The sequence below is a fragment of the Cetorhinus maximus genome, chromosome 1, assembly GCF_964194155.1.
Source record: "Cetorhinus maximus chromosome 1, sCetMax3.hap1.1, whole genome shotgun sequence".
In the NCBI taxonomy this organism is placed as follows: domain Eukaryota; kingdom Metazoa; phylum Chordata; class Chondrichthyes; order Lamniformes; family Cetorhinidae; genus Cetorhinus; species Cetorhinus maximus.
This window is the reverse complement of record NC_135879.1, coordinates 179,275,391-179,295,107: the sequence shown is the minus strand read 5'-3', so window position 1 is coordinate 179,295,107 and position 19,717 is coordinate 179,275,391. Positions and strand designations below refer to the sequence as shown.

At 44.2% G+C, this 19,717-nt stretch overlaps 1 protein-coding gene across 1 annotated transcript in view; it reads right to left on the bottom strand.

The window, feature by feature from the left end:
- The window catches only part of stoml2 (stomatin (EPB72)-like 2), a 64,394-nt gene that overhangs the window by 7,759 nt on the left and 36,918 nt on the right, over positions 1–19,717 (bottom strand). Inside the window, exons 5-7 of the mRNA XM_078550443.1 lie at positions 17,688–17,789; positions 10,996–11,130; positions 10,195–10,339 (exon numbers count right to left, since the gene is read on the bottom strand). Coding sequence (XP_078406569.1) covers positions 10,195–10,339; positions 10,996–11,130; positions 17,688–17,789 — 382 coding nt within the window. The remainder of the gene's footprint in view (positions 1–10,194; positions 10,340–10,995; positions 11,131–17,687; positions 17,790–19,717) is intronic.

Below are 19,717 nucleotides of genomic sequence, written 5' to 3'. Positions count from 1 at the left end.
CGCATGTGCACTCCACTCCACCCCGCCCCCCACCGCACAGGGAGCTCAATCCCTGGCGGACGTCATGCTGGGTGGGCCTTAATCGGCCTGCCCATGTAAAATGGTGGCAACCCCCTTGATGGGGGGCCTGTAATCAGTGAGGTTTGATTATAGTTACAGATTCATAAAGTTGAACAATCACAGGGAGCAGTATCATATCAAGTTCATGGAGGGATTGAAGTGTTTGTGTTGGTTTGCATTGAAATAATCTAGCATCTCAATGGAGTCACCGAGACATGGTTAATCCAGAACTATGAAAGTGAGTGTAACATACAAGGGTACAGGATATTCAGGAAGGATACAGGGTTAGAAGAGATAGGGGAATTCTTATATGTAAGAACCAAGAACCCAAGAACCAGTAACACAAGATCCTCTATGTCTCAGAGCTGAGCTTCAAAATCCACATCCTATCCACAACCTAGGCCAATTATTTCCACCTATGCTGCATTACCAAATCCTAGTTCAGCCTCACTAATGCTGAAATCTTCACCAATGTTTTGTCACCTTCGGACTCAATTTCTCCCATGTCCTCCCATTTTCTACCTTTCATCGATTTCAACTTGGGTAAAAGTCAGCACCCTGCATTCTGTCAAAAGTAATTCATATGGAAGGCATTAGCATCTTTGACATGCTACCAAGGCTAATTCATGGTGACCCAGGAGCACTGGTATAACTGGAAAACAAGTATGACTGGTTCTACACTGGATCTGAAATAAGGTGCATGGATCCTGCTTCTAACCCTGTTCTATTGTAAATAGATTGGATTGTTCTATCGTAAATAGATTGGATCCTCAACCAAACATTCCCTTGAATTTCTGTTTGCTGTGCATGGCCTGTTTGTTACACTGTGTGGTTCCTTTAAGATTGCCAGAAGTCCGCGAATGTGGGCAAATATGCACATCTTAAAGGGAACTTTGTTTGTGTGGGGCCTGTTTGTTCCCTGCCCGGTACATTCCAGATGCTGCACGGCTGTGCACAAGTGCAGCTTAAAGGAACATTGTCCTCAACCATATCTCTGTAGGTATCAGCATTACTGTCAGCCAGAATGTGATTCCTTCAGTCTAATGGAAGAGATTGAATCTTGAAAAGAGATTTGAGAGGATGTTATAGAAGTATAGAAAACACAGGTTAGAGCAAGTAATCCCAAACAAAACACCAGGCAGCAGCCATTGAGTTAGTTATAAAGGCAAATTCAGTAAATATTTCTTCAGAAGGCGAACAGCTGGTATAGTTTCCCAGTAAAATGAAATTTAAAAATTTATAGATGTTTTAATGGGAACACAGAGGCTATTATTGTGGAAGAATGATAAAAATGGGCTGAGAGCCATTTTCATATCTTGTGAAATCTAATCAACTCATCAGCTGTCATGTAAAAACTAGTGATATTAACCAATGTAAAATCCGTAAAGAACCTTAAATATTAGCGGCTTAAAGCAGTAGGACGTGGCTCTGTATGCGCAGATCTCTATTCAGCTCTCCCACAGCAATCCAGCTATGTGCACACAGGGAAACCTCCAGAGGCAAGACAAAACATTTCTTGACTACTTTTAGATACCTCCAAAAAAGCAGTCAGTTCATGATGAAACAGTTGGAAGCTTGCGTGCGTGACACCCAATCTGCCACCTTTGTCACAGTAGACACGCATACAGGTTTAGATGCTGTATACAGCCCAAAAGCTGCTTTTCACCAGCCACCAGGAAGGCCAAGAAAATGGGTTAATCGAGACAACTTAGTGAATTTCTCTTCTCTCCTGGGATATATTTGTTTCTCACAGCAAGGTAGAGTTTGGGATGCTAGTGGAATGGGATATCAAAATCTCCAAAGTCTTGTAGCACTGTGCTACCCTGCTCAAAGATTCTTTCCCCCTCTTTGTCCTATTTTGCTCACTTTCCAACATCCCTTGTCAAATGCGTATGTACTTCACTGCCACCAGCACTGTCCCATTCACCTAACTGGAAATATGCTGGTTGCTTGCAGCAATGAACAGTTCAATTTTGCTCTCCACTGGAGATGTTGGCATAATAGAACCATAGAACACTACAGCACAGAAAACAGGCCATTCGGCCCTTCTAGTCTGTGCCGAAATATTATTCCGCTAGTCCCATTGACCTGCACCTAGTCCATAACCCTCCAGACCTCTCCCATCCATGTATCTAATTTATTCTTAAAACTTAAGAGTGAGCCCGCATTTACCACGTCAGATGGTAGCTCGTTCCACACTCTCACCACTCTCTGAGTGAAGAAGTTCCCCCTAAACCTTTCCCCTTTCACTCTAAAGCCATGTCCTCTCGTGTTTATTTCTCCTAATCTAAGTGGAAAGAGCCTACTCGCATTAACTCTGTCTATACCCCTCACAATTTTGTAAACTAATATGTTAGCATTAAGTGTTCAGTAGCTTTTTGGGTCTTTTCTACTTTCCTTGCTCCAGATATTTTTAGCTTGCAAATTTTAGATCACTCTCATAAATTAATTTCAACTGCCTTTGTTTTTAAGAATATCTTTACTGATCTATATAGCCAGTTAAGTTTTTGGCAATGATCTGCCTCTTGATTATTTTTAGCTACTGGAATTATCGCTCTCCCAGCTTTGAAAAGTGACACAGCATCACCACCTCAAAAATAAAATCAGAAAATGCTGTAAATACTCAACAGGTCAGATCAGCATCTGTGGAGACAGAAACAGAGTTAACGTTTCAGGTCGATGTCCTTTCATCAGAACTGAACGGGAAAATCTGAAGAGTGGCCAAAAGTCATCTGACTCTTGGACGTTCTCCAAATTTTCCTGTCCTACCCGCGACGATGCCCCACCACTTGCAGGACTGGAAAATCCCGTCCATTAACTAGATTTCCCTCTTCACAAATACTGCCAGATCTGCTGAGTATTTCCTGTTTTTAATTTCAGATTTCCAGCATTCAGAGGACTTTGGTCTTCCATCACTACTTCAGACCCTGTTTCAAGTTTAAATAAATAAATGAATTTATTTTGCGTATGCTGACGACATCTAGCTCCACCTTACCACCACCTCTCTCTAAAGTGTCAGACTGCTTGTCCAACATCTAGCATTGGATGAGCAGAAAGTTCCCCCAATTAATTACTGGGAAGACAAAAACCATTGTCTCCCGTCCCTACCACAAACTCCATTCCCAAGCTACTGATTTCATCTTTTTCCCTGGCAACTGTCTGAGGCTGAATCAGACAGTTTGACCCCAAGATGAGCGTCTGGGCATACATCCGCCATCACTAAGGCTGCCTATTTCACCTACATAACACTGCCTGACTCCTCCTCTGCCTCAGCTCAATGACGCTGAAAGCCTTATCCATGCCTTTGTTACCTCTAGAATTGGCTATTCCAACACACTCCTGGCAGCTTCCCACATTCCATCTTCCGCAAACTTGAGATCATCCAAATCTCTGCTGCCCATGCCCTTAATCACACCATGTCTTGTTCACCCATCACTCCATGCTCGCTGATCTACACTGGTTCGCGGTTAAGCAACATGTTGACTTTAAAACTCTTATCATTATTTTCAAATCCCTCCATCATCTCTCCCCCGCTCTAAGTCTATAAGCTTCTCCATCCCTTAATCCTCCGAGATATCTACACTCTTCTAATTCTGCCGTCAAGCATTCCTGATTTTAATCACTGCACCACTAGGGGCTGTGTCTTCTGCTGTCTAGTTCTGGAATTCCTCCTTAAACCTCTCCACCTCTCTCATACCTTAAAATCTCATATTTGACCAAGCTTTTAATCATCTGCTCTAATAACTGTTTCTGTGCTTTGGTGTCAAATTTTGCCTTATAATTTTTACTTGTTCATGGGATGTGGATGTTGCTGGCTAGGCCAGCATTTATTACCTATCCCTAATTGCCCTTGTTCAGAGGACATTTAAGAGTCAACCACATTGCTGTGGGTCTGGAGTCACATGTAGACCAGACCAGGTAAGGACGGCAGATTTCCTTCCCAAAAGGACATTAGTGAACCAGATGGGTTTTTATGACAATCAGCAACGATTTCATGGTCACCATTAGACTTTTAATTCCAGATTTTTATTGAATCGAAATTTGAACCGGGGTCCCCAGAGCATTACCCTCGGACTCTGGATTACCAGTCCAGTGACAATACCACTATGCCGCTGCCTCCCCCTGTTCCTGTGAAGCACGTTGGCATATTTTATTACAGCACGATATAAACACAAACTGTTGGTGTTGTTGAAAATGAAGCAAATAACAAACAGTGACATAACACACATATTTATGGCAAAACTTCTGACCAACTTCTCCTAAAACAAATTAAAGGTGTTACTTTCTAATGCTAACCTCTTTTGTAAACATAAAAGGAGAGTTTCTCATTTTTAAAAAAGTTTGTTTTCAGAATGCAGGTGATGTTGGCAATACAATGGCCTGAATTTCACGCTTGACGTGTGCGCAAGTTGGCAGGAGCAGGAGCGGATGTGGAATCTGGCCACAGTGGCATTGCAAACATGATTTCATGCTGGATGGCCAATTAAGATCCATCCGGCATGAAAACGCGTCTTCTGAATGGCTGGGAAGGGTGGGGCAGGGGCCTGTCAGGTGCCAGGTTCAATGGTGACCCGGAGGGCACTTTGAAACTGGCAAGGGCAGCTCCCTGAAGACTGCCTGGGGAGAATCTTTGGAGTCTGTCCAGGAGCCTGGAACAATGGCCTCACCAGCGGCTGGAAACGTCAGGCAGGGGGGCAAGTTGGGTGGGGCACTCGGCCCCCCGTTTCTCGGGCCAGTGCCTCGCGGTCCTTGTGGAGGAAGTCAGTGTCAGGCGGGACACTCTTGTACCCAGGGATACCAGGAGGAGGCCACCGCACCAGACCAAAAACGCCTGGGAGGAGGTGGCAGCCAAGGTCAGCGGCCATGACGTTGTGCGGCGCACATGGGTGCAGTGCCGCAAAAGGTTCAACGACCTGCTGAGCTCGGCAAGGGAGAGTATCAAGTTGGCCTGGATCAGTGTGGAGAAGTGTTAAGGGCTGACCGCGCCCCCTGTGGAGCTCAGGGGTGCTAGAGTCTGAGTGCCAATTGTCCCCGATGCCGGAGCTGGCTGCTTGGTTTGAGAGCCTTGCGGGTTGAGGGCTATGACTCAGATGTGCCCTGAAAGGTGTTCCTCAGGTGGGGTGGACCAGGCTGCAATGGCGCTACAGGTAGAGAGTGGACTCATCAATGCTCTTCTCCTTTCAAGAATAGAGGAGCCATAACAACATAGAGAGGTCAAGGATAGTTGGAGGCCCCCCAAACCTCCTAATTTTGACAATGTAAGAAATGGATGCCTTGGAGTGGGAGAGCCGCCACCCACCTCGGTCAGCCGGTCATGGAGAGGCTGGGGTGTCAGAGGAAGGTAAGAGTGCAGTGCACAGAGGTGAGAGTTTCAGATGGTGCAAACATTCTTGTGTAGTCTCTTCATTGATGGGAGCCTCAAATCTGGAGTCCCTATTGATCATTGAAAGACGATGGTACCATGATGCAGATCTCCACTGTCTCACCAGGGACATGCCTGGCATGCACAGTGACAGCGTGATGACTTAAACTAATGACATGTCGTTGTTCTCACTTAGATTCACCAGCATGCACTCAAATGCAGGACTCCGAAGAGCCACCCTTGATGCCAGAGGACCACAGGCTTTAAATGCACCTGCGTCACCCACTCTCTGAACCAGGCACCAACGCAGATACCAGCACCTCGGTGGGCATTAGAGCATCAGCTTGAATGTGGGTGCACTGCTGTGAGGGCACTTCACACTTGCTTGAGGAGCAGGTGGAGGCAGAGAGTGCCCAGGGCGCCGGCAGTCGGAAGACTGCTGGCGACCAGGTCCATGCTGAACTGAAGGCAGATGATGAGACTCTGGAGTCGTCTATTAGGCGGCAGATGCTGGATGTCCAGCGGGATTTGCGGGGAGATCTGGCGGAGATCCATGAGGGTCTGCGTGCCATGGTCTCCATGATGGAGGCGTCCATGCGGAGCGTGAGCACTGCGTTGACCCTCATCGCCAAGCGCACTGCTTCCTCCATTGAGAGAGTGGCAAGTCTCACGGAGAGGCAGCTCCAGGGACAGAATCAGGTGTTCCTGAGGTTGCGCTCAGACCTGCAAGCTCTCACACAGGCTATGACCTCAGGTGGTCAGTGCCAGTGTGGGAGATGGATGAGGCACCTAGTATTCCAGCTAGGTGCCCGCCCATTGTTTATATTGTGGATAAATTTAAATAAATTAGCTTTGTGTTAAAAAAAAAATGGCAAGCAGGGAGGTCCAGAGCAACCTCACATTGGCGCACAACCTGCTTGTCATCTCTGCGGGCTCCTCTCTGGGTGCTCTGGATGACTGCAGCAGCTCCTCTGCCCCTCTGCCAGTGACCGTGGCATCTGATGAGGCTGCAATAACTGGGAAGATGCCAGCCGTAACACTGGTCACTTCCTCCCAGGCAGGGCCAGCACAGGCTCCACTGGCCAGAGGGCGACCGCCAAGGTCATCAAGGCCAACAGGACAGCAGAGTCAGCAGGCTCTCTCCAATGCCACTGCCAGCGAGGGGGCACAAGAAGGTGCAGCACTTGCAAACATAATTTTAAGGCACCATAAGCACAAGGGGGACTGTTCATGGGTGATCTTCTGTTCTGCCATGTTTTGTTAATATGTTTACTGGTGTGGCCATTAACACTATATATAGTTATGGTCATTTGTTGTGTCAACATGATATAAATTTTGCTTTTGTCTTAATGGCCTGAGTATGCTTCATTTGTTTTGTAGGTGCAGGGCACACCAGTGTCTAATGCTGGACGTGAGTGGCTCTAAACTTTATTGCACAGGCACTGAGTGGACTTTGGATTCAAAGGAAAGGGTCATTACAAACATCCAGGATGGAGGCGGCCCCCCTGGCATGAGGTGAAAGCAGATCTTTGGCAGCCTAGCTGAAGGACCATTGCATCAAGGTGACTGTCCCTGCCTCCCTGAAGGATACAGAAGTCAGTCTCCACACCCTCCTCATTGGGCTCCTCTTCTGACTCACCAAAGGATTCATCCTCTGTGGCCTGTGGAGCTGCCTCAAAATCCTCTTCCTCCAGTGGGTCCCCCTTTGCCAGAGCCAGATTGTGAAGAGCACAGCATGCAACCACTATCAGCGACACCTGCTCTGGAGGGTATTATAGTGCTCCCGCTGAACAGTCCAGGCATCAGAAGCGCATCTTCAGAAGACCTATGGTCCTCTCTGTCACTGCCCTTGTGGAGGCATGACTCCTATTATAACGCTGCTCTGTCTCTGTTTTTGGGTGGCGAAGAGGCATCATGAGCCACTTTCCCAACCTTGTCACCCAGCAGCCATCCATCCAGTCGAGTTGGAGCCATGAACAGCCTTGGCACCTCTGAGTGTCTGAGGATGTAAGCATCATGGGAGCTGCCAGGATACCTTGCACAGACTTGCTGAATCTGCGTCTTGTGGTCACAAACTATCTGGATGCTCATTGAGTGGAAGCCCTTCTTGTTGATGAAGGCTGACCCACTGGTGCCTTGATGGCCACGTGTGTAGTCGATTACCCCCTGGATCCAGGGGAATCCAGCAATCGCTGCAACTCCTCTGGCTCGCTCAGCCAAGCTGGCCTCATCCGTACAGAAATGAATAAATGTCATTATCCACCTTAACAGAGCTTCTGTCACCAGCTTGACACAACAGTGGACAGCTGATTGAGACACTCCACAGAGATCCCCCACTGAGCCCTGGAAACAGCTGGAGGCATAGAAGTTGATGGCCACTGTGACCTTCAGAGCTACTGGCATGGGGTGTCCACCCACATAATTGGACGTGATCTCAGGCCAGTCATCTGACAAATGGAGGTCACAGTCTCCCTGGAGAGGCAGAGCCTCCTTCAGCATTGCACCTCGGACATATTGAGGTAGCTGCATCGCCGCCTGTAAACCCTGGTAGCAGGATAGTGGCATCTTCTGCAGCCCCTTCCACCTTGGACTTCCTGCTGGCCCTGCACTCCTTTGCCTGCGTCTCTCCTCCCACAGGTCGCTCCCCTGGAAGCTGCAAAGGGACTCTTGGCCTCCTCTTCCTTCTGCCTCTCTCTTCCCCCTCAGAGGAGGTGCCACCAGCAGAGAGCACAATCCCCATTAACAGTGCAACAGATGGCTGTCTGATACCTGGAGGAGTCCACACGGTCAAAATTCTCCGGGGGCTTGAAGACACCAATGAGTCCTGAAATGAAGCCTAAAAGTGCTAAGACTGAAGCTCAGAACAGAGATGAAGCTGTCAAGTTCAAATAAGCAACCAGCAGCACACTATCACCTAAACTCCTCACTACTCAGTGGCAGTGCTGTTGACCCCCTTTTATCCCATCCTTGGATGAGGTTTCATTGAAAGTGGGCTGCCCACCTGCCCGTTTTGCCTATACGATGAGCACGAAATCACATGGACTATGTAAAATTTGTGAACAACTGCCTTTTTAATGGCCTTAAGTGGCCTTTTAATTGTTGGTGGGTGCTGCTCTGACACCTGCGCGTGCTTGCTGACCTGAAGATTGTTCGCGTGCAGGATGATATCGGGACGCTCGCCCGACGTCATCTTACGCTATTTCACATCCATTTGGGTCAGGTGTGTGCCCAAGCACGAGGTGTAAAATTCTGCCCCTTTTTTTATTGCCTGCTGGGAACATTGCTACAGGCAATGTGCTGATGATGCTCCCATGATGATGTTGAGTAGGGAATTCCAGGATAAAAGCAAAATACTGCGAATGCTGGAAATCTGAAATATAAACAGAAAATGCTGGAAAAACTCAGCAGGTCTGACAGCATCTGTGGAGAGAGAAACAGTTAACATTGCGAGTCTGTATGACCCTCCTTCGGTGCTCTGAAGAAGGGTCACACAGACTCGAAACGTTCACTCTGAATTCCAGGAATTTGACCTGATGAGGGAACAGCAACATTTAAACCCTGTTGGCCTCACTTTTTGTCGAGCTCCTTGGCGCAAACCTTGGTAAAATGCTGCTCTGATTTCAAGGACAAGTACTTTCACTCTACTGGTCTTCAGTTCTTGCATCCACATCAGGATCAAGACTGCTCAGATCGACGCTGAATCTTAACGTCTTTGAGCTAGTTATCATTAATGATAACTTCTTTCATCATTTAACTGATGGGCAATTTTCCATATCGTCAGTGTCAGCTTTACTGGTAACAGTTTAGCTTGGGAATGGTTAGCTCTTCTGTATTGCAACCAGGTTATTATCAGTGTTCATAGCTTTTACTTTGTCCAAAACACTCAGCTGCTTAGTTTTTTTAAAATTCATTCACATTATGCAGAATGCATCAAATTAGGTGGACATTGGCATCTGTTCATATTATGTGGAGAGTAACAAATTGTCTGGACAGTGGCATTTGCAATGGTGGGGACCTTGGCGGGTTGCCTCTATTGGCACATTTAGCTGAAATGTTTACAAACATTTTAGCATCATCTTCTGCTGAAATGTGCAGGGCTCCTCATCACTGAGCTTCTTACCACTGTCGGGGTTGCTTAAATTAGGTTATTCATTTAAGAACTCCAAATATACTGTTAGAAGAGCTATAGATCCTTAATTAGTGCCAAAATCAGTTAACAGAGCGATGCCCAACTTTCAGTAACTGTTGACCATATTTGAAAATAACTGCTCACTCTACGTATGACTGAACAAATGACTATCTGTTTGTCCAAACGTGACTTGGCCCCTTTCTCAATCTTTTCAGACAATCAAATTAAACTTGAAACATTATCCAATTAAGCTTCTTAAGTACAAGATTCTAAGTACAAATAGCATTTTAAATCCTTATGCATTGTGACTGAACCTAATAGTACACCTATCTTACTAATTTAGACAAAAAAACTTTATTTTTGCTATGTAACAGCCAAGCACAGAGAAATTAAAAAATCACCACAGGTTTGTCACAGAGTTGTGGAATTAAGATCCACGAACACTGGGGTTTAAGATAAGCATCATTATGTATCATGCTAAAATGTAATCGAATTATTCTTCAAAATACCTCACGGTGTTTAGCCACCTAAATCAGAATCTGCAATTTACTATGAAAAGATAAATGAAATAACTTGTACAGTGCAAGTGAGATCTATTCAAGCGAAAGGAAAAAAACTGCAGTCTCAGCAGTGAACATCCAACCTGCAGCTTGGTTAATATTTTCTGCTTTTGTTGCCTCAGATGCCAGAATGCGAGATCGCTTCTTCCCTTCAGCTATATTGATTTCAGCCTCTCTGGCCCCTTCAGATTCCAGCACAGTGGCACGCTTTCTTCTTTCAGCTTCAACCTGAAACGATGTCACCCAATGAACAAAATTATTCTATATACACATATGGCATATATATTATAATCTGCTGTGTGCAGTGGTAAACGACGCGGACACCTAGTGGTGCATCAGGAATGTAGAACTCACTCATGATCATCATAGAGAAAAGTAGTTAAGACAAGAGACCGGACTATGAAGGAAAGCACCAATTGTGGAGGCTTCCTCTCATGAGGAGGAAGGAAACTTCACCAGGCACATCACCCTGGTTCTCATGCATCTCCTTCTGGCTGGCTTGCGGGTAAAGGCATTATCAAGGATTATGGAGGTCATCTGGTATCCTTCTCAGTTGTGAAATAATGGATGGCACAGGGAGAAGTTTAGAGGTTGAAAGTAATTTTTGATTGAGAGTGAAGAAAATTGCAATTTTTAAAAAATAAAATGTTCATAATTAAAGGAACACCAGGCTTTCAAATATTTAAGTGACAGAAGCCAAACTTCTAATACTTTGTGACAAATGAAGTAAAGCAAATGAATGAGCAGCACAATACTCTAAATTGAGACATATTATGATTGTACTCTCTTGTGATATTTCTGACAAATATACCACTTCCCGGACACAAAATGCTAAGCAAGCCAATTATTTTGCCCTTCAAGAAAACTTCAAAATTCACACGTACTTGCATTTGCATGGCTTCCTTTACTTTAGGTGGAACATGGATATCCTTGATCTCATATCTTAGGCAGCGGATTCCCCAAGTATCTGCCGCTTGATTTATTTGAGTGACCATATTCATATTCAGTACTTCTCTTTCCTGCAGTGCAATGACAGAGATAAGGGAGTTTTTGAGTCTTCAAAACATAAAATGGAGATGAGTCAACATCACTCTCGTCTATGTGTCAGGAAGTCAAATATGATCGTCAAGTTAAACAGATTATAGCCAATAATTAATACAGCCCTTTAGAATCAAGAATTTTGCAGGATGTAATGAGGCGCAATGATTCTTGCAGAACATAATACAAACTGAGACACAGAAAATAAATCAGCAGCTAAGTCCAGTAGATCAATTTCCTTAAGCTAAAGTCTTAAGATTGTCAATGCAAATAAATTCGGGACCAGAATTAGAGAAGTGAGGCGGTACAGACAATTAGATTCAACTATAGAACAGCTGACAAACACTGAAGGATAAGGGCAGCAGTTGGATGGGAAAACCACCACCTGGAATTTCCCCTCCAAGTCACACACATTGGAAATATGTCACCGTTCCTTCATTGTCGCTGGGTGAAAATCCTGGAACACCCTTCCTAACAGCACTGTGGGTATACCTACACCACAGGGACTGCAGCAGTTCAAGGAGGCAGCTCACTGCCACCTTCTCAAGGGCAATTAGGGATGTGCAATAAATGCTGGCTGAGCCAGTGATGCCCACATCCCGTAAATGAATAAAAAAAAATAGACCTGTTCAGGCAGAAAGGCAGTGGAGTGAGATTATGTAGAAAAAATTATGGAAGGTTTAGAATTATATTTGAGGGAGTGGGCATTTAAAAAAAAAATCCTTCATGGGATGAGTGCCACAGGCAAAATCACTTTTGATTCTCCACCCCTAATTGTCCTTGAGAGGTGTATTAGTGTTTTGGACTGGAGTAATTGGAAAAGCAAATGGTATATTATACTCCAACTCCTTTGCAATAAAGGCTAAGAACAACGAAGTATAAGGATAATGAAGTATTGCTACAATTATGTAGAACTTTGGTGAGGCTACATCTGGAGTATTGTGTCCCTTTACCCAAGGAAGGATAGTCTTGCTTTAGAAAGGATGCAACGAAATTTCATTAGCTTGATTCCTGGGAGGAAAGGGTTGTCCTTTGAGAGTGATCGAGGATACTAGGCCTCTGGCATTTAGAAGAACGAGAGGTGATTTCATTGAAATATACAAAATTCTTAGAGAGCTTGACAGAGCTGATGCTGAGAGGTGGTTTCCCCTGGCTAGTGAGTCTACAGCTAGGAATTCCAGTCTCAGGATAAGAGGTCGGCGATTTCAGATTGAGATGAGGAAAAACTCCTTCACTCACTGGGTTATGAATCTTTGGAATTCTATTCCCTGAGGGCTGTGGATGCTTAGTCAATGAGTATGTTCAAGGCAGAGATCAACAGACTTTTGGACACTAAGGAAATCAAGGGATCTGGGGATAGGTTTGGGCAAGTGGAGTTGATGTAGAAGTTCAAACATGATCTTACTGAATGGCGGGGCAGGCTTGAGGGGCCATGTGACTTACTCCTGCTCCTATTTCTTATGGACCGATGGGTGAATGAATCTTTTCTGGCCCTATACTTCCCTGCATTGCTAGTGGAGATGTGTTTAATCTTTGGGAACAATTTTTAGGTCTACTTTTTTCTTGGAAAGCTTGTGGATAGCACCCTACTACAATTTATGAAATCTGCAAAGCTCAATTGTGCAAGCACAAAAAGGGAACAACTCCCTTTCTTTAAGCTAAGAGGATACTGCTAGCATTTTAGGAAAAGGAAGATCCATTCAAACTGAAATTGGGGTTTACAAAAAATAATGCTAAAATTAGAATAATGAAATCAGGTACAAGTAAGGCACACATAAAACAAGACAGTTTCAACATCCATTCATATTCCTCCACGTAGCTCTGCATCTTCCTTAAATTACAACAGACGAAACAAAGAAGGTCAGAGGCTGGGAATCCTGCGACGAGTAACTCACCTCCTGACTCCCCAAAGCCTGTCCACCATCTACATGGCACAAGTCAGGTGTTATGGCACCGATAATGGTAAATGCTGAGCTGCTCAAATCCCAAAGGGAAACTTGTAAAAACTGCCACAACTTGTTTTGTAATTTGTATAAATTCCGAGATGCGTGCCTTGAATTCAGTAGTAATTAGACCACCAAGTCATATAGGTTTCTTACAAAACTAAATTCAACCTTTATTAATAGAAGAAATGATTTTAAATACATTTCAAATCCATTTTCTCATTAAAACATTACCCTTAAGGTAATAGCATAATGGAATACGTTTTGCCTCTGTTTCGGAATAGGCTGTCAGATATAAACGTCATATTTGCAAATCATTTTTCTGTAACTCCACTAACTGCCTTGGGTTAAAAACTTGAGCTGAATTGTCCTCTGTTCTTTCTTCCTGAACAACTTTATCAAACACAGTGTCAGCTAATTGGATTTCCACACCTTCTCCCTGCCTTTGAGCTTCCTGTTCTTTTTGTTTCAACCTATGAGCCTGTGATCTCGTTATCACACAATCTGGAAACAATCCAGGATGCTCTCTCTGCAACACTTCTGTTGAAAACACTTCTACAGGCTGCTCAACTACCATAGGCATCACCCACAACTGTGATCCACTTAATCTTTAAATTTACCTTCCACAATGGAATAGGTTTAGCATCTCTATGAAACCCACTTATTATCACCTGTTCCTGCAATACTCCCTCTGAACAACAAATGTCACTATCCCACAACATTAAGGATTGACTAGCCTCTGTGTCTCTTCAAATTTTAACATGTTTACCTACTCCACCCTGTGCACATGGAAAGACTTTCCCCTCACACAAAATCTTTATAAACATTTCTGCAACCTGCTCCTCAGAATTCTCTTGGATAAATTATGAACACATTCCCACTTCTTTACCTGTCACTGATCCTCCCTGTTTGACCTGTACACAAGCCATTGGTTTTTCCTGTGCCTGAACCTCAGAACCCACAGTATTTTTACATCCAATACTTCTCTGCACCTCTATAATTCCAACAGATTTTCCCTGCAATTTCCAGCACACAGATTTCGTATGTCCAACTTTATTACAATGAAAACACCTTAATTTTCGAATGTCACCTCTACCCTCAGCAAGGTGAAGGAAGGTCCTTCTTATTCTGAGAAAAAACTTCCTGCAAATTTCCACCTACTCCTTCTCTTCCCTGACTACCCATCTTCCTTTCATCTGACCGCTTTCTATCCTTTTCTGATTTATAAGAGTGATGAAAAAAGGTTTAGCTCTATGAACTAACTCATTATCATTAGCTATCTCTGTTGCTTGCCTTACTGTTTCAACCCTCGGTCCTCCACATGAGTCTTCACTACTGAAAGAATTGAATCTTTAAATTCTTCCAAAAGAATTACTTCTCTAAGAACTGCATATGTTGTCTCTATCTTTAATGACCGTATCCACCGGTCAAAATTACTTTGTTTTACTCTTTAAATTCAAAATAAGTTTGCCCAGGCTGTTTTCTCATATTCCTAAATTGCTGCCTGTATGCATCAGGAACGAACTCATGTGCACTCGAAATAGCCTCTTTTACCACATCATAGTTCACCAACATTTCTTCTGACAGTGAAGCATAAACCTCATGTGCTCTACCCGCCAATCTGGATTGTAACAACAATGTCCAGTTTTCCTGTGGCCATTTCATCTGTTTAGCTAACTTCTCAAATGAAATAAAGAATGCTTCCCCACATCTCTTTCCTCAAACTTTGGACGGGCTTGTACAAATTTAAACATCTCCCCACTGGGTTCTTGTCTGGAAATAAGTCCTTCCTCACCTACTGGAGTTTCTTTTTGAACTGCCTGCATTTTAAGCTGGATTTTGCATTCTCTTTTTTTCTCTTTCTTCCTTTTCTAACCTCACCATTTCTAATTCCCCTTCTTGTTCTCTTTCTCTCTCCTGCCTTTTTGCCTGTTCCCTTTGAAATGCTCTTCTTTTTCCTTTCTCTGCTGCCTCTAGCTCAAATTTTTTCATTTCCTTTGCTTGTTTAAGGCTTCTTCATTTCTAACTGAAGTCTCACTACTTCCAGCTGTGACTCACTAGTGTCAGATATCACTTCCAACTTTAAATGCTGTGCTATACCTTCAATTATATCTGCTTTCTTCACCCATGCAGGTAACCCCAATTGTAATTTATTCGCCAATTCCATTAACTTATCTTTAGTTACCTTTTGTAAACCAGCAAAAGTTATAACTTCAACTCCTGAAGAAGGCTTAGCAACTGCCAAAGCCATGTTGCAGTCTCACCACTTCAAAAAACCCTCACACCGACTCATGAATTCAAAGTGCTTCTTTTATTCGTAACCTTAAGATTCACCAACTCCAACCCAATCAAGGAATTTCAAATATATCCCGCAAAGAGCCCCCAACTTTGTTATGGCACAGCCGATGGTAAATGCGGAGCTGCTCAAATCCCAAAGGGAAACTTGAAACAACTGCCACAACTTGTTGTCCAATTTGTATAAATTTTGAGATACGTACCATGAATTCAGTAGTAATAAGACCACCAAGTCTTATAGCTTTCTCACAAAACTAAATTAAACCTTTATTAATAGAAGAAATTATTTTAAATACATACATAGATCTACAAATTACTACCATTATAACTTCTAACACATCAAAGCCTTCAGACTTGCTGCCTTTAATCCAATTAAGTCATACACACACACACAGATACCACTATTTTACAATAAATTCCAATAACATTATTATATCTTCCTGACATCAGGATTGTGATGGAATACTCTCCACTTGCCTGGGTGAGTGAAGCTCCAACAACACTCAAGAAGCTTGACACCATCCAGGGCAAAGCAGCCCGCTTGATTGGCACACCATCCTCAAACATTCACTCCCTCCACCACTGATGCACAGTGGCAGCAGTGTGTACCATCTACAAGATGCACTCAGAAACTCACCAAGGTTCCTTAGACAGCACCTTCTAAACCTACGACCACTACCACCTAGAAGGACAAGGGCAGCAGACACATGGGAACACCACCACCTCGAAGTTCCCCTTGAAGCCACTTACCATCCTGACTTGGAAATATATTGCCGTTCCTTCAAAATTCTGGAACTCCATCCCTAACAGCAATGTGGGTATATTTACACCACAGGGACGGCAGCGGTTCAAGAAGGCAGCTCATCACCACCTTCTCAAGGGCAATTAGGGGTAGACAATAAATGCTGGCCTAGCCAGCGATGCCCACATCCCATAAATGAATAAAAAAAGTCAAAAATAAAAATGTAACCTTTAGGGAATTCACCAATAAAGTCTTATGATCTATAAACATACAAAATGGGCAGGAAAAAAACTAGTTAGTATATTAAGCCTCTTCTACCCCAAGGAACATAGGACATAGGGGCAGAAGTAGGTCATTTGGCCCTTCGAGCCTGCTCTGCCATTCGATAAAGATCATGGCTGACCTGGTTGTGGTCTCAGCTTCACTTTCCTATCTGCCCCCATAACCCCCAACTCCCTTGTTCATCAAAGATCTACCTAACTCAGTCTTGAGTAAATTCATGACGCAGCCTTGATTGGTTTCTGTAGAAGAGATTTCCACAGACTAACAACCCACTGAGAGAAAAAGTTTCTCCTCATCTCCCTCCTTCTTACAACCAAATAGGTTTATGGTAACAATGGAACGTCTAAAATAGTAAACGTACAACATTAAGATCAACCAGATCTCGTGTTCTGATTAGAGACTATCGACCTGAAAAGTTCACTATTTCTCTGTCCACAGACGCTGCCAGATCAACTGAGAATTTACAGCATTTCTAATTTCAGGTTTCCAGCATCCGCACTATTTTGCTTTTGTAATATTAAAAAAGCATTGGAGATACCGAGGCTGGAATCTTCTGTTCTGAAAGTGGGTGTGATTTCTGCTGGAGGCAGGATGGCTGACTACATGCAGTCCACATGCTGACTACGTGCACTATTCAGCTCATTAAATATGCATCCGTGAGGAGCTTGCCAATTCTTGCTGTGGGGCAGGCAGGCAGTCGTCATCCCCACCATTACCTCATGGGGTCGAAGGTCTGGGCACCATATCTAAAGAGCACCCAGACAGTCTGCACTATCCCTTCCAACTTTGCACAGCCACTGCTCCACCCTAACTCTTCCTTGGTCATCCTCCTCGTAACTTGCACTGCCACCACCCGGTCTCAAGCATGGGCTGGCATTTACAAACGCTCCCCAAAGAGGACAATGCAGCGGCAACTCACTGTTAATCATGGAAGAAGTCTACCTTGCCAAGTGCACTCCACTCATATACAGTCGTAAAAATGAACATTCTAATTTCCCACTGGCAGGCAACTTAATTTGGAGGGTGAGCTTAATTCCGGCAACGTGGCATTTTAATGAGCATGCATGGCTTGGTGATGTGTGCAAAAGGGCTTCCTGACATTGCTTGTTGGGAAGCATGAACCACCTTTAAAGCCCCAAGAATACAATTCTTAAAGTTCATCCCGCCGCCTGGAAACTGATACTTTTGGCCTCAGAAAATTAAGCTCCCCTGTCCATCAAGTTTCCTGCTGCTGGCGAGACTGGAAGATTCTGCCCTGAATTAGAAATTACTTTACCCTAAAAACACTGTCCAATGTGAGCTTCCCAAGTTCAGATCTCATGGTTGTTTGGGCCATCTGAGTAACTGCATACTCAGGGTCTTCAACTCCATAACTTGCCTGAAAGAAGAGAAGAAAAATCACAGATTCTTTTAGCTTTATCAATCCATTATTACCTAACTAATTAGAAAGTATCACAGTTGATATTACCCCCTAGCCCCACCAATCACAATGGACGGGAGACAGTTAAAAATTAAAAGTCAAAAAACATGACCCCAACCCACCGCTTACACGCCCTTCTTGTAGGTTAAGAGGCATGTCTGCTCCCTAGCATGGAGGGGTGGGACACTATATTTATTATAATATTTAAATATTCAAAATTATAATATTTGCAACAAGGAGCCTCAGCAAAACTGGAGTTAATGGGAATCAAGGGGAGAAATCTCAACGGGTTGGAGTCATACCCAGCACAAAGGAAGATGGTTGTGGTTGTTGGAGGTTAATCATCTCAATCCCAGGATATCACTGCAGGGGTTCCACAGGGTAGTGCCCTAGGCTCAACCATCTTCAGCTCCTTCATCAATGACCTCCCTTTCATCAAAAGATCAGAAGTGGGGATTTTTGTGATAATTGCATAATGTTCAGCACCATTCATGACACCTCGGATACTGAAGCAGTCCATGTCCATATGCAGCAAGACCTGGACAACATTCAGGCTTGGGCTCATAAGTGGCAAGTAACATTTGCGCCACATAAGTGCCAGGCAATGACCATCTCCAATGAGAGATGACTGTCATCTCCCCTTGACAGTCAATGGCATTAGTATCACTGAACCCCCTACTATCAACATTCTGGGTTACCACTGACCAGAAACTGAAGTGGTCCAGCCATATAAATACTGAGGCAACAAGAGCAGGTCAGAGGCTTGGAATCTGTGGCAAATGACCCACTCCCGACTCAGTGGAGGCAATGTGTGCCATCTACAAGATGATGTTCAGCAACTCACCAAGATTCCTTTGATGGCACCTTTCAAACCTGCGACCTCTACCACCTAGGAGGACAAGGGCAGCAGACACATGGGAACGCCACCACCTGGAAGTTCCCCTCCAAGTCACTCACTATCCTGACTTGCAAATATATCGCTGTTCCTTCATTGTAGCTGGGTCAAAATCCTGGAACTCCCTCTCTAACAGCTCTGTGGGTGTGCCTACACCACAGGGACTGCAGTGGTTCTGGAAGGCAGCTCACCACCACCTCCTCAAGGGCAATTAGGGGTGGGCAATTAAAATGCTGGCCTATCCTGCGACACCTACATCCTATAAAAGAATTTTTTAAAAATCAGGTTTCCACAGTGCAGTTACGAAACTGATTTTAATTTAACGGTTTCAGACTGGAATTCCCAGGTCTCATGAAACACTACAGCTAAACGGAAACTTTAGTTGTTGGCTGCAGAACCTAAGTGCTTTTAGAGCTCCTCCCAATCCTTCAAGCAAATCTTCTGCTGATTGTACCCTTTCCTTGCTGCTATAATCTGTTGACCTCACCCTTCAACCCGTGATCATTCCCTCCCCCCATACTGATTGTCATGCCATCTCACCAATTTATCCCATGCCCATTCCCGCCCAATTGTCAGGATCACTCCCACTTGAACCCATAATTATTCCCTCCCGATCACCGGTCCAACGGCCAAGCTACCGCTCACCCACCATTCAATGTGTGATCTTTCCCTCCTGACAACATCCAGTTCTACCTCATCACCATCTCTGTTGACCCCTTCTGACTCTCAATTGTCAGATTGCTTGTAAATATCCAGTATTGAAGGTAAAGATGTTTCCTCCAACTAAATATTGGGAGGAACAAAGCCACGGTCTTTGGTCCCTGCTACTAACTCTGCTCCCTAGCCACTGACTCCATCCGTCTCTCTGGCAACTGTCCAAGCCTGAAATAGACTGTTTGCAACCCTGGTGTCATATTTGACTCCAAGTAAGCTTCTGACCACACGTCGGCGCCTTCACCAAGACTGTCTATTTCCACCCCTGTAACATTGC